The sequence below is a fragment of the Amphibalanus amphitrite genome, unplaced genomic scaffold (genome assembly GCF_019059575.1).
Source record: "Amphibalanus amphitrite isolate SeventyFive unplaced genomic scaffold, NRLGWU_Aamphi_draft 000117F_arrow, whole genome shotgun sequence".
Lineage (NCBI taxonomy): Eukaryota > Metazoa > Arthropoda > Thecostraca > Balanomorpha > Balanidae > Amphibalanus > Amphibalanus amphitrite.
Window position 1 is genome coordinate 795,540 of NW_024881612.1, and position 14,652 is coordinate 810,191.

The following is a 14,652-nucleotide window of genomic DNA, read 5'->3' on the forward strand; positions in this document are numbered from 1 at the left end:
GTGCGTATGGCCTTGCGCATTTTCCAAGCATAAAATGTGAAGTGCAGAATAGTTAACGTTCGTATCATATAGATTACGATTAAAGGACGACAGATTCCTAAATTGAAAGCTAGGACGGCATGGACGTCGGACATTCCGCAATATTTTTGTCTGCCATCCAGCTGCTGCAGGTCTATGACAAATCGATTTAATGCATCAGATATCTGTCTTCAGTGAGGACAGCCTTAGAAAGTCATCATTACTTCAGCTTACTGCCATTGTCTAAATTATCTATCGCAGCTACCTACTGCATAAACATGGCTAATCCAATGGCAATGTGTGAAATGACTCAGCATCGGCCATTACGACACTTTATAAACTTGGTCGTTAATTGGTATTACTCTTTAATCACTAGGACAAATTGAGTTGCTCTAATTCTGATGGCCTGTTTTAAAGTGATGATCCACACTGATATGACGTCCTAACTGATGAATAGCCGCTACCGTGTCCTGTAACACTACTGATCCCACTCCTGGAGAATTGGGCGGGGTCGGCGGGGGTGATATAGGCCGGGGGTCGAGGGCAAGGGAGAGACAAAAGAGATAAGAGGAGACTGATCGGGAAGACAGAGGTCAGGAGACCGACCAAGGCCAACGCTGACCCACTGACTGGGGATCGCCTCTGGCAGACAGGATGACTGTGCACTTGCAGCAGAAACACGGTTATGCTACGGACACAGAGCTTCCAACCACCAGAGACGCCATGAGGTTGACCACATACACTGCCATGGAGCCGATTGCATGGACTGCCGTAGAGCCCGGCCGCAGAGACTGACATGGGCCCACCAAGGAGACTGACTGGGGACCACCACTTGGACTGAGATGGTGACCGACTAGGCTACACCACAGAACCGATCAGCCGAACATTTTGCAAGCCGCCAGCCTTGCAAGAGTGACTGTTTTGTTACTTGAGAAGTGAGAGCCGTGAAGTCTATTTCGTATCATACCACATACAGCGTGATATTTTTTTATACAAACAGGATTGTGAGCAAATAAGGTCCCCCTGTCACGGAGCTGCCTTTATCCATGGACCGCCTGCCGTGATTCACACTATTTTCTCGGTATCTCGGACTGTCAGGGCCGACTGAGCGGCGGGGCCATTTCCGATGGACCGGAGTGGTCAGCGGTCGGTTATCAGACGGATCGGACTGGCGGGGGCCGCCGGACCATCAGTTCTCGTGTCTCGCCACGCCCCGCGGCGCAGCCAGGTGTGTCCGACAGCCGACAAGGACGGTCGACGGCGGCACCGGGAGCGTCAGGGGATGGGGCGGGAGACGGGCGGACGCCGTCGCCCAATGCAGACTGACCGAGCCGTGCCAGGAACTCTGTCCAATCTCGGACAGCGTCCATGACACTAGGGTCCTTCTGCCAAACGTCCAGACCACAGCATGACCGTGATAGGGCAACCTACTCGATACACATTCCGTCCGGTATAATGGCCAGGGCTGTTTGCACGATTCATCTGGTTCACTAGGTATCTATTTCCGCTGTAAGTTGATTCGGTAACAATGTGGTGAGCCGCAATGTTAAAGTTTTCTGACCCTGGAAACACAGTGCACATAAAAGTGCGAATTTTACACGTATGTCCCCCAACAGCACAGGTGAAGTCTTCATCATCCTTCCCTCTCAAACCATACCAGCCCCGCTCCCCCGTTGAGTGCTGTGGTGATAACGCGTGATCTGGGGTGTCGTCCGATGTCACTAACCCCACGTGTGAGGTGATGAGGGCGGCGTGCCGTCCGTTACACACCCCGGGTGTGAGCTGTCGCCCGGCGGGACTCCTGTATCGGCCTCATCAGCGGCTGTAAGGGGCAGTCGATTGGCGCCGCAGATACCGAGCCGGCGCGGCGCCCCGCCGGCCGGCCGACGGACTGTTTCCACACCCACCGGCCGCCGCTCAGCGGGACGGGACCGCTGGGGGCACGGACCACTGGATATGGACCAAAGACCACGGACCACAGACTACGGATGGACATGGACCACGAACTGATCGGGACATGTACGACAGACCACAGACTACGGAACGGGACGCGAACCACACACCTGTCCTACGAATCCTCAGCAGACAATTTACGATTTACCCCCGACTTTTGATGGATATGTGTTCGTTGTTCAGTGTGCTACATATCTTCGTCAGTGGTCGTAAATTTGGACACTCGAGTTTCGTGAAAACACTCACACTTCGGCCCAACAAGCCTACACAAAGGCAGATAAAGCTCCAACGCGCTGAAATATATTGAGCTGTAACCTGCCTATGAGATCAGATGTGAGACATCATGACCTCCCAAATGGTGTTTTTATTTTCAATTTAGTGCCGGCAGCGGTGAGTTACTAAGGGCGTGTTGGACAAACTCGACAGGAGGTATACGGGGTGGGAGGTGGCCACTGCCACTGCCGCGAGGGCGCGGCTCCACTCGTGAACGGACCACTGCTAAACCGAGTCTCACGTGCCCTGGAGAACATGCCGCTCTGGCCCGGGTAGTAGATGCACGCTATAATTTTTGGGAGCGTTAACTACTGATATAAAGTCGGTCAGTATCGTATAATTTCGTATTACAATGTGGGTGAAACACTCCCTGATTGTCAAGAGCACTGAGCAGCGAATTTGAATTATGTATATGAATTATTACAGGTCGATTACGTAGGTATACTCGTATGTATCGTTTCAATAAACCCTTGAATGACAACTTGGGAATATTTCCGAGATAACGTCATTGAGCTAGTTTTATTTTAAAGTAACTAACTTACAGTCTTAAATTACAATGTGTTGATGTCCAGGGACGCACTTATGCCTTTATGCCTTCAGAGTAACGGCCGATTGATGGTTGTCTACAAGTGGGCTGGTATTAGTGGCCAACTTTACAGTAATGGCGTATCGATGGCTGGGCGAGATGGCCGTAACAGCACGCTGGTCAGAGATGACGAGCACTCGCAACATGACGGTGTAGAAAAGAACAGCAGAGACAAAACCATTACTGCACAGTGCACAGCTGAGCGGGTGGCGCCGCGAGACGAGGACGACTGGCTCTTACGTGTCCCGGTTGACCCGACCTCAGAACCCATGGGTCACAGGCGACCGAAGTATGGTACCCAGACTCATCCGACTGAACTAGGGTCTCCAGGTCACAGCAGATCGAATTGCAGTCCTCAGATCCCACGGAATGGTCAGACCTCCCGCCAGAGCTGCAGGCCTAAAGCCACGGCGCTGGATAGTGCAGTAAGACAGCCGGTGCCCGCAGGGCCACTGTCCGGACCGCTGCCATCCGGACCTCCCGCGAGAGCCGCGCGATGACTGCGCGCTTCCAAACGACATGTCCCCGGCGGTGCCCACACTGCACCAAGACAGAGGGCGGAGCAGCGGGACCGCGCACGGCCGTACGCCGGGTGCGGCGCCCCCGCCCGCTGCCGGCCGGCGCCGGCGCACACCGGCCGGGGCGGCACGGTTTTCTCCCGCGGCCAGCACACAGCTTCAACACCTCCGGTGGAATGTTATACTCGACATTAGCCTACGTGTAAAGACATGGGGCGGTGCCAGTGGGTTGTACAGTGCCGTGCGCACGGCTCGTAAATAACGGCTAGTTACCGACTGCCAATGCCCACAAATCGTGCAATTACCATCGGGTGCGGCTGGCTGGGGAGAAGCGTTTCGCCAGTCGCTAACCAGGGTGAGCGAGCACCATGTTGACTAGGATGAGATCCACACGGACCTGGGCAATCGCAACACCGACCTGTGTGAAAGTCAGTAGTAACACGGACCGGAGTAAGCGCCATAATGACAAAATCGCCGGACACACTTATCGTGGTCAGCGCCATTCTGATGCTGGGGTGAGCACTACGTCGACCGGGGTGACACCCGAATTTAGACCGACGCGTCCCGATCATCGGATGGTGATGTTTGAGCTTGTCATATCAAAGAGAAACATCGAACCGACTATCCAGCGCACAGGCAAAGCGCGCTCAGTCTTCGCAGTCGCCTGTGCATCCCTGCTCTACGCCGCGCCCAGTCACTTAGCCTCGTATATGCATCCCGTCCTGCAGCAGCCCGCGGTCCCCGCCACTCCACCGACTGACTGTGCGGATATACCGTGTGACGTGTCGGCTGCACCCCCGGTCGTCCGTCGCAATCCCAAGCATTATTACACGGTGGGCTGCAGCGTCTGTCCCCGCCGCGGCCCCCCAAAGGACGGGGTACACCAGGGGACGGTGCTGTCTGCTGTGCCGGTGAGAGGTGCGATCCGCGAGCACTGGTTAATGCCAAATGTCGGGCTTGGGTGGTCCCTTCTAGACAGACTGTCATATTATTATGCATGCCATTAACGTGACGTAGTGCCGATATCCGTTTTCGTTTTATCTATCCGTGCCATGTTTGTTTATCAAACACCAAGCCAGCAAAGGCTAGGATGGTTCATCTGTCTATCCATGATTGTCCTCGAGGGTGAATTTGGGGTTACTGATGGGCTTGATGGGTTTATCGTTATTATTCCAAGCAAAGGCCACTTTTAGGTACATGCTTTTAGCATTGCTTTATTGGGCATACGTCTGAACAGGATACATCGTCAGGCTTCCAAAATACCCGGGATGGGTAATGTTATAGAGATGTCAATCAGATACCAACTTTTGGAATACCGATACCAAACTGATACCAACTTAGCATTTGATACTTCAGTCCTAATGTTTTTGGTATTTTCTTGGTATTCTGAATCTTCACTAATGTATAAGAGGCTGTGAATTTAGTGAAAAGTTGGTATTCTCCTCATATTCCCAAATTCGTTCGGTTTGGGTATTTTCCCATGGCTTTGGCTGGTATTTGGTTTGGTATCGGTGTTTCGATTTTCTGTAACTGACACCACTAGAAGCTTTCCAGAACTCAGCATGTCACCCCAGCAGAGTTCCAAACTGACACGTGAGATTGTGACTTTCACGCCCGGAGCGATCCCATTTGGTGGTTGATTGACTTCTCTGAGTGTTCTCATTCGGTGAGCTAATGACCACCGGACCCCCGGAGCTGGTGTCAGTCAGCGCTCAGCGGTAAGCGGTCAGCGGTCAGCGGTCGGTGGTCAGCGGTCAGCGATCAGTTAGTCACTACATGGCTCACCGTCTCCGACTCGGGGCAGACTCGCAGCAAGCGTTGATCGAAGGTGCTGAGTAGTGTGTGCGCCGTATATCGGCGAATGGTCGGGGACAAGTGTAGTGTTGACGCCGGCTGAGGCAGCGGCTGATTAATCGATGCCTAATCTTTAGAATAGGCGCGCAACTACGGGATCTTAGGGAAGGTTTCCGCAAAGTTTGACAGAACAGTGCTGTAAATTGTATACTGGCAATGACGTACTAATGTCAAACTGAAAACGGTTGACCGTTCGCCGTGCTCGTGATAAGTAGTACCGCCACTTCATTTCGCATGAAGAAAATAATGTTGTAATCTGTCCAAGATATAATGCATGCAGCATCGACACAGCATCTCTAATGTTCGATTTATTGAGCAATAGACGCTTCTGACAGCTTGATATATTTCAGTGTGTAAACAGCCCCACAATTTCAGCCTCCAAGACATCGCGTAATAGAACGGTAGATGCTATACCATAATTGATTTTGAAGCACATGTGATGCATTCGTTATTGCTTCAGTCCCGACATACCTGCTTAGAAGCAAATGCATATCGCAGGTGATCGCATTATTGGTTCTCGAATCAGGTTGGGCTCCATTCACGTCATCACCTCAATAAAACGATCAATATCGCGGTGGGGCCCGCCATTGGCAGACATACCAATAGTTATCTACGGTTAAAAATGGGCACTTCACCGTGAATAGAGGAACTGCGCGGAACATGTGACCAAAGGCGCCGCATTCAATGTCCAGCCGCGCTACCACCACTCATGAGCCAACGACCATTGAGTAGCCGAGCTCGGTATAAATCGCCATTTGAACGGGGTATTACGGTTATTGGTGCGGGCTGGGGCCAGGCTGGAGCCCAGCAACTGCATATGCTAATGCCACTGCATTACACCGCGCAGTGAAGGACTCGGTGAAGCAGGGAGCACAGTGGGATAGGCTCCATGGTAATACAAGCGGCGCGATAACGCTGACGTCAGTCAGAGTGCTGATATCGGTGATAGTTGTGCCACCCGTTGAAGTTAGGCCACTCAGCGCACTCAAGGAGCTGTCTCCGAGTGCGTAAAACCGTCTAGTCCGTCGACCGCCGCTACCGAACCTCCCTGTCATGTCTCACGCGCGGTTGCTGCGGCGCGCTGTGCTCGTGGTCTCTCTGCTGACGCTGACCGGGCTGCACGTGCAGCAGGAGCGGCCGGCGGCCGGCTGGCGCGTCGCCCGACTGCTGCCGCTCACCATGTGCCTGATCTCGGCGGTCGCCAACACGATCAACACGGTGAGTGTGGCCGACTCGGCGCCGGCGGTCCTCTACAGCCTGACCATGGGTCTGTTCACGTACCACACTCTCCTGCTGCTGGTTCACCTACTGCGCCGGCGGCGGCACCTACACGACCTGCTGCGCCGCGCCGCCGCCCTCGAGGAGGCCACGGCCGCGCAGAGCCGCCCCGGCGACCACACCGCCCTCCGACTGCAGACCGTGACCGCCTGCGGCCTCCTCATCGGCGCCAGCACCCTGGGAACCGCCAGCTTCCTCAGCCAGGAGAGCCTGTCTCACCCCAAGTACCCGATCCCTGTGGCGGTGCCGCCCGCGCTGCAGGCACCGCCCGGCTACTGGGTCATCACCGTGCTGCAGGTGCTGCTGACTGTGGCACTGGCCGGCACCACGCTCGTCTTCGAGTTGTTGTTTGCTGGCCTGGCGGATGCGGTGGCGCTGTTCCAAACGCGTCTGGAGAGGTACTGCCAGGAGCATATCGGTCGGCGGAGTGAGGCGCTGGATGACATCAAGGGAAATGTCAGTGAAAGACAGCCGCCGGATCATCGCCAGGTCGGCGACGCGGAGAAGGGATGGCTCTCCAGTAACACGGGCAGCGTTGGTCCACTCTCTAAGGCAGGTCTGTGGATTATGGACGAGCTGCGACCCCGTGTCCGGCCGGTCACATCTCCGAGCCCCATCTGGGAGCCGCCGCTGGGGGGTCCGGAGTGGTCCCCGGAGCTCGAGCGTCACCTGAGTCACCTGAGGAGCACGCACCTGTCTGTGAGCCGACTGGCCGCGGACGCGGCCGCATTCTGCTCGCTGCCGGCGCTGAGCCTGTACACCTGCGTCACCACCAACATCCTGCTGCACAGCTACATCAGCGTCAACCTGTTCGGCAGCGACGCCCAGTTCGCGGGGCGCGCCAACACGCTGCCGCTGGGCTCCGTGTCGGCCACGCTGCGCCTGCTGGCGGCCAGCTGCGCCGGCAGCCGGCTGCTGAGCAGCGGTCAGCAGCTGCACCAGACTCTGACCGAGGCCAGCTGGCCGGACCAGACGCCCCAGACCGGCCGCCTCGCGCTGCACCTCCTGCTCGAGCGGACCCGACGGCCGCCCGCCTTCGACGTCTGGGGACTCTTCGTCGTGGAGAAGAGGAATATACTCTCCCTGCTCAGTTTCGTGTTGACGTACTTCGTTATTATGATGCAGATGAACGTGGGCTGATGTTTGGTTATGGGACGGTGAGGACAAAGTATTCTGTGCACCTCGCTGGTCTGATATAGGAGTGGTTGGACCGACTGGAAGACAAGTGTATAGTCAATTATACAATGCGAGCTTCTACCAGTTAGCTACCTTGCTGCGCGCATACATGTACAGTCCACAGCAGAAGTAATGTGGGGTTTCAGTCATGGGTATGTTCTGCTTCTGAAGCTTAGGAAAGATTAGCCAGACTACAATGAAACTTTGAATGTAGCTTATATGTATCGTCACCCTTGCAGCTGCAACTTTAGCTATTGACATCTTCTTTTCGATCACTCCGCATTAAACAATCGCCAGTCAAAGCCAACCGTTGATATTGGTAAAACCCTATATTACTTTAGCGGTGGGCTGTACCTTCGGAGTATGATACATGAAAGTAAAAAACAACTAGGCTAACCGAAGGCTTGTGCTCAATAGCTAAAGCACATTTAGTTAGCATTGTGCTTTCCTATTGAAAAACAAACCCAAGCTGTCAGACAATCTGCTTAAGCTGTTATCTTTGCTACTTGCACGCCCTTTAGCCACACACACACATACCTACCTAACTTGATGCACTATCAGAAATGTGATAAATATAATTTCGATGTGAATAATGCATCGACTAACTAAATAAAAGGCAAAAATGCAAGTGTGCTACAAAAGCTGTGCTGAACTAAGAACAATGAACATTAAGCAGAACGTGATGCACCGCAGCCGCTTCAGCTTTATATTCCGCGGCTATCGCAGCTAGTCTGTGCCGTAGTCTTAGCATGGCCCGTGTGCGTGCACGTCTGACCCCGTATGAGGCCCAGTGTCTGGAGTGGACCCGTGTGAGGCCTGCTGTCTGAACCTGTGTGAGGCTCGGTGTATGACCCCGAGTGAGGCCCGGTGTCTAACATGCGTGTGAGGCCCGGTGTCTGTCCACGTGTGAGGCCCGCTGACCACTTCCCGAGGGAACGTCGCCGGAGAGCTGACGAACACCAGCGACGCACCATATTCTCCCGATTTGAGGCCGATAGGCGCCGGCCGGGCCATCGCCTGACGACCGACCGGACAGAGGTGGGCCGGACAGGTCAGTCAGACAGGTAGGCCGGACAGGACAGTCAGACAGGTGGGCTGGACAGGTCAGCCGGTCGGCCGCGCCACCCAGACATGGGGCGAGGCGGATGTAAGTCAAAGATCAACCTGAGCAGCATCGTCAGACTCAGAAACACCAAATTCATTTACAGCAAAAATCAGGAAATTCGGTTCAGAAGCCGTGGAAACTTCAGCATCCACACATCCATAGCCGATTCAGCACTCAACGTTGCGCGGTTGTAAAAAAAAACAATAATTACACTCCAAAATAGCACACAGTCCACATTGGCGTGATTCAGGATTCTTCTTAGCTTTGGTCTAGTCACGGTATAAAAAATCTAGTTGTATCCAAATACGAAAGCAAAGAGGAGTAAATATTAGGCATTCAGTATTCACCTTGTCCAGTCCCAACGCTCTTTTGCCCAAGTCCGACATGGTTATGTCATCGGACAGACGTCGAGCAAAGACGCATGGGTCCCTCCTTGGATATGTGCACTATGAAGTTTAATAACATACAGACCGGAATCTCCTCGACCATTTGCAGAGACTTTGATGCCCAATTTCGTAGGAGCTTTCGTACACTTCGAGGAAAGGATAAGTTGACTATTCCTTTGACTGCGCAATAGGTCTCAAACAAACCATTACTGTCACGTTCTCGCGCTTACAAGCAGATATTGAACTTTTGGACTGAAAGCATGACCATAAGATGCATATGGGTATGCTCAGCGCCAACAAGAATCTTCTATAGATTTGAAAAGTCAAACACCCGTATGCATCCGGATATTGGTTACGTGTCTGGTATGAGTACAAGGAAAATGCGGGACGAGCAGTGCAGACTCAGCCGCTGCTGGGAGTGTCCATGAGTGCTTTGTTGCCTACTGGTCGCATCAGAAAATTAGCATCGGGCAGCCATACATCAACCATTCTATTGTGGAACCAAACGAGTCAATTACTTATAGCTAAAGCTGTTAATGTCGAAGCGATGTAGGCACTATTGCTTTCATAAATTGTTTGAATGTCCAGTCTGATGAATGGCTCTTCCGTGACACATGCAAACATGAAGCATTGTTTTGACTTTCAAATTAGAGTTTTGATGCAGTTGATATAATCGAAGTTTGTTGTACGGGAGAGCTTGCTTGACCTGGAGAAACAAGAAACTCGTATGGCTGGCTACATTTGTGTCGGTCCAAGTTCGGTATTCAGACAATTCAAAGCGGACTATCAGAAACTTTGTCAGTCATTACGATGCTTTGCAGTGGCCGTTTTCACGACGGAATAGCAGGCATCTATTTAATCCCCATTTAATCCTTTAGTTCCTCAGGAATTTTAGTAGTTCTTTTTAGTAGGTTCCCCAGCTTTCGAATGAATGGTGCGTTAGTTTGCTATTTTTCTATTAAATATCACATCGATTTACTTTATCTAAGGATTATCACTAATATCAACATAAAGCGTAAGCACAATTATAAAATTATGAAATTATTAAATACTAGTACAATAGTTAAAAAAAGATACTGAGTTGCCAGGCTGCAAAGAATATATTCATTTATGGCGCACGACAGACATTTAGAAAGCAGCGCCCTGTTTTATTGCACGCTGCTAGCCGCTTCCATTGGGTTTTGCAGGCCGACGTCATTGGTCGTTACACGTATGATGTCACGCGACTTGTGGCCTGTCACGGCTCTTTAATGATCTCCACTAAATGAATGCAACAATGGCCTTTTAAGTTGATCTCTGTGGCCATCTGTCTATGGAGCGACCAATATGAAAGTTGGGTGAATTTACCGGGGTTACATGACTAGGAGCAAGCAAATGTGTATCAGGAATGGATTTAGGTGGAGAATTGCGCTGGACCATGAGTGCTCGAGCGCTCCCAATTCCACGCCGGTTTGGCTTTGGAGCCGAGACAGACGATGCGGGTCAAGGTCACCGCTGGGGTAACGGTGGATTGGCTGCGCCCGAGCACCCGTAACGCGGCACAATTCTCGATCTATGGATTTTCCTATTCGCTCAGCATTGTGATAGGCGTTCGTAATAGCATTTACTCTGCTCATGTACCTATCCCCGGTTATTTAAAAGAAGTTTTTGTGGGGGAATATCACGGCTTTAGGTACTCGGTGGCCCTATTCACGACTTTCAAAGAATGCTCCGATAACTAAACACCGCACAGACCTACTGCATTAGTGAATCTGACAGAAGGTCTGTGGAATTACATCCCCCTCACCACACCCCTAAAAACTCATCCAGTGTCCAAAACCACTTTTATCGACTCGCAAAAAAAACACGCACACACACATACACACACAAAGCATGGGGCATGTCAGCTCTCAGTTCATTTATCATTGTCTTTACCATGGTTCAATTGCATTGCGCGATTTAAAGCACGTGAGTGCCTATATAGTATATATGTAGAAAATAATATCTACAGCAAAACATCCAAAATTACAAAGGCTACAATGCTTAAAAAGTAGGTTCATCAAGGAATCCCATTTTTACTTGCGTTGTGTTCCCAACCATGCGATTCCAACGCGGGCTATTCGCAACGTCTGTTAAGGCACGTTAACAACTGACAAGCCGCCACCGCTGCCACTTATTCATAGATGGTTGATATCACAGCTTGGGCGTCAGCAGCGCGGCCCACAACGCGTCGGCGCCAGCGCACGCAGCTGTTGGCACTCGGCAGCCGGTGTTGCGACTTAACGGCCGGCCGGCCCCATGAAGGAGAAGCTCTTGGTGAAGCTTTGTGATCGCCTCATAGCCGCCTTGGATGTCATCTTTCTTGGCAGATCCATCCGTTCAGATGGTACGGTGCAGTCTGGATAAAGGACGAAGTCCAACGCCGCTAACCCCGCGACCGCCACCCCACAACGTGGCCGCAGACCGAACGGGCGTGAGGGCCGTAAGGGCCACCCCGCCATCCGGTAGGTGGCTGAGCATCCGGGCGCAGCGGCGCCTGGGCGGCGGCCGCGCTGAGATGAAGTCCCAAACCGCCATGTCGCCATCACCGCCATCACCATTGCTGCAGCTGTTCCCAACCGCCTCAATCGCCGCCGTTTTGCCAGCAGTCGCGCCGCGGAATGGCAGAAGCTCCAGAGTAGCCTCCAGCGCCCCTCTCCGCACGTGTGCAGGTGCACTGCGGCCGCCGGGTCCGACGTCCAGGCAGAACATGATATTTCCATGCTGCTCCGACGGTGGGCTGGTCTTGTTTGGGCGTTCCTCCACTGTGACGTCGGTCACGCCTGCCCCGGCCAGGGCGCAGAGGCCGACGTGTCACCATCCGGTTGCAGTCCTCAGTCGGGTCGCAGCGTGTACCTCTTCCGCAGCGTGGAGCGCGCTCCCGCTGGGCAGCGATACAGCCAAAAGTAGCATAGCATGCGGGCGGCCAGCGCTGCGCCGGACAGCGGACCCATGCCGGGGGTATGCCGGTCTCGGCCATTAGCGGGGTCGTCGGGGCCGAGGCTGTACATACAGCTGGTGACCGCGTGAGCCGCCAATCGAAGCTCACGGCTTATAAGCTCGACGCGGGCATCACACGCCGTCCCGATGGGATCTCCACGACGCCGCCGCGAACTCCAGCGCGGCTCGCAGCGCGAAGACCAGTACGGACGGCCGGGGCAAACGGCGTGCGGGAGTCGCAGGCGACGTTCTGCGGACAGAAAGGGTTGGGCATAAGCTGGTCGGCAGGACACTCTTGAGCCGAGCCTTTGATGTAATTACAGATGATCCAGAAGCATGCACAAAAATTCATGACACACTATTCTCATTTATGTATTTGCTACATATGATATGATATACCAGCTCATGATCAGTGACGCATTCTGGGCAATATGTTCTAAAGTGAAGTAACTGAAGTTACAGCTTAAAAGCTTAAAAAAACAGCTTAAAAAAACACACACACACATTCGATAGCTTATGAGAATAACATGCCTTGTGTGCTTAATGCAGGAGAATATTTTTTCACTTTTTTAGAAACAGCAAGAGTTGTCAACAAGCCATGTCAACTATCTAAACAATATTTATGGAAACTGCTCTAGCTAGCTTAAAGTTCCACAACGTTTCCGGAGCACCGTACCCAAACTCAGTTCATGTTACAAGAAAAAACAGTAATAATGCCTCCTAATTTTGAATGAAATATAGGTATGAGTAATTTGATTTGGAAAGCAACAAATTTCCGCACATCATTTTAGCAAAATTACTATTTTTTCAGCCATCAGGTTACACAAAACTATAGTAAACTTTATGATCTAGTTTACACAAAACCAAAGCCCCGATGTTAACAAATGTAGATAAAATTTAAACAATTTTAAAAAATGTATCGTGGAGAAAATGAAAAGTGTAGATTTGTAAAGCCGGGATATTTCAATTTCACGGATTAGGCACTTAAAGAAATATCTTCACCTTTCCTTGAGCCACCAGCCTTCACCCAAGTTTTACACGAATGTAGTGAAGCAGACAATGTGGCAACTCAAAATTGTGATGGTTTGAGATAATTATGACGGTAAAAGAAAAAGCAACACAAGGTTCCTTACCCTCGTTTTTTCACATGGGTTCAGATGAGGCTTCAACTGTTGCCGACCTGAGGAGCTATAGGGACTTGAGCTTTCCAAAACTCAATTTCTAAGGGCACTGAGCAGTGTTTGGCTTTCACACGAATGCGATAGTAAGTTATATGAAGTTGACAAAGCAAGCAAAGCAAAGCATGATGCCCCGCGCGTCTGCCCGCGACCACGCCCCGCGTCCGACTCCCGACCGCCGCGTGACCCGAGGCGCCCGGCGGTCACGTGACCTACCGGCCGGGACTGCAAACGGCCTTCACCACCATTCTTGTATGACGTCATATCCTACTGAGGTGCTGATTGGTCGGAATTAGATACCTGAAGGTAATTATCTGCCGTAGTTATTTTTGTTTCATTGTTTTGCGTGTTTTCTTATATGAAATGTAATTAAAAAATTTGTCATATTTTAATCACCATTAAAACATAACTGAATAGGTATAAAAGAGAACTCGATATATACTTTCCTTGTTTTTAAGAATTCCGGAATTAGATACCCGAGGGAGCAAAGTTGCCACGCTGATTTAATACCTCATAGTCGAAAGGTGGGCTACTAGAACTAAAAATTGCTGTGTTTGTAAATAAATAAGTGATTTGAGGGCAAAAAATGCCCGGATTTGAACTTCTAAAATTATTTTGAACATAAAATATTTCAGTTTGAGGGATGTTAAGGCCTCTAAGGGTAGGTACTTTTTAGGTATCAAATAAGTTCCTCTGCGAAAGTTCCGTCGTGAAAACGGCCAGTATGTGTTGAACATAAAAGTGGACAAATGTGGATACGTAAATATTACAAATATTAGGTATAGGTATGTCATGAAAAGGAAACATCATTGCGACACCTCGAGGCTTTATTTTTCCATCTCAGTTGGATGCAATTTGCAAACATAATGATTATTATCTATGCATCGTAATGGGGTGCGATATAGAAATACCTCTTTTCGCTGTGGAACGAATTATAAATAGACCTCTACTGAAAATATTCAAATTTTATCGTCCAATGGCGGTCATATCAGGACACAGCTCTTCAATGCGCGTGTTTCTGATCTGTCGGACCGCTCAGGCGTGGTAAGGTGATCCCGCTGCCCCCCCCCCCCTCCCCCCCCCCCCGGTGGCCGTCCGGACTCACCGAGTGTCGGGTAGCGGGGAGTCGACGGCCGCCTCTGCTGCCACCAGCTTCCTGTCGGCAGAGCACGCATGGAGAAGCTGAGAGACCTGCTGTCTCACAATTACTCAGAGTACGCGCTCTATGAGCAGGGGAACGAAAAATACACGGCTCTAGGCAAGAGATATCGGCAAAGAAATTATCTGAATTAAATCAATGCATAAGATCGCTCACTCCAACAATCAGGACGTGATTACGCTTTATCAACGTTCTGTACTGCGTTGCTTC

At 51.3% G+C, this 14,652-nt stretch overlaps 1 protein-coding gene across 1 annotated transcript in view; it reads right to left on the bottom strand.

Moving 5' to 3' along the window:
• Positions 1-14,652, bottom strand: part of LOC122381293 (protein trachealess-like) — a 45,040-nt gene that overhangs the window by 30,026 nt on the left and 362 nt on the right. Inside the window, exon 2 of the mRNA XM_043365294.1 lies at positions 14,389-14,439. Coding sequence (XP_043221229.1) covers positions 14,389-14,439 — 51 coding nt within the window. The remainder of the gene's footprint in view (positions 1-14,388; positions 14,440-14,652) is intronic.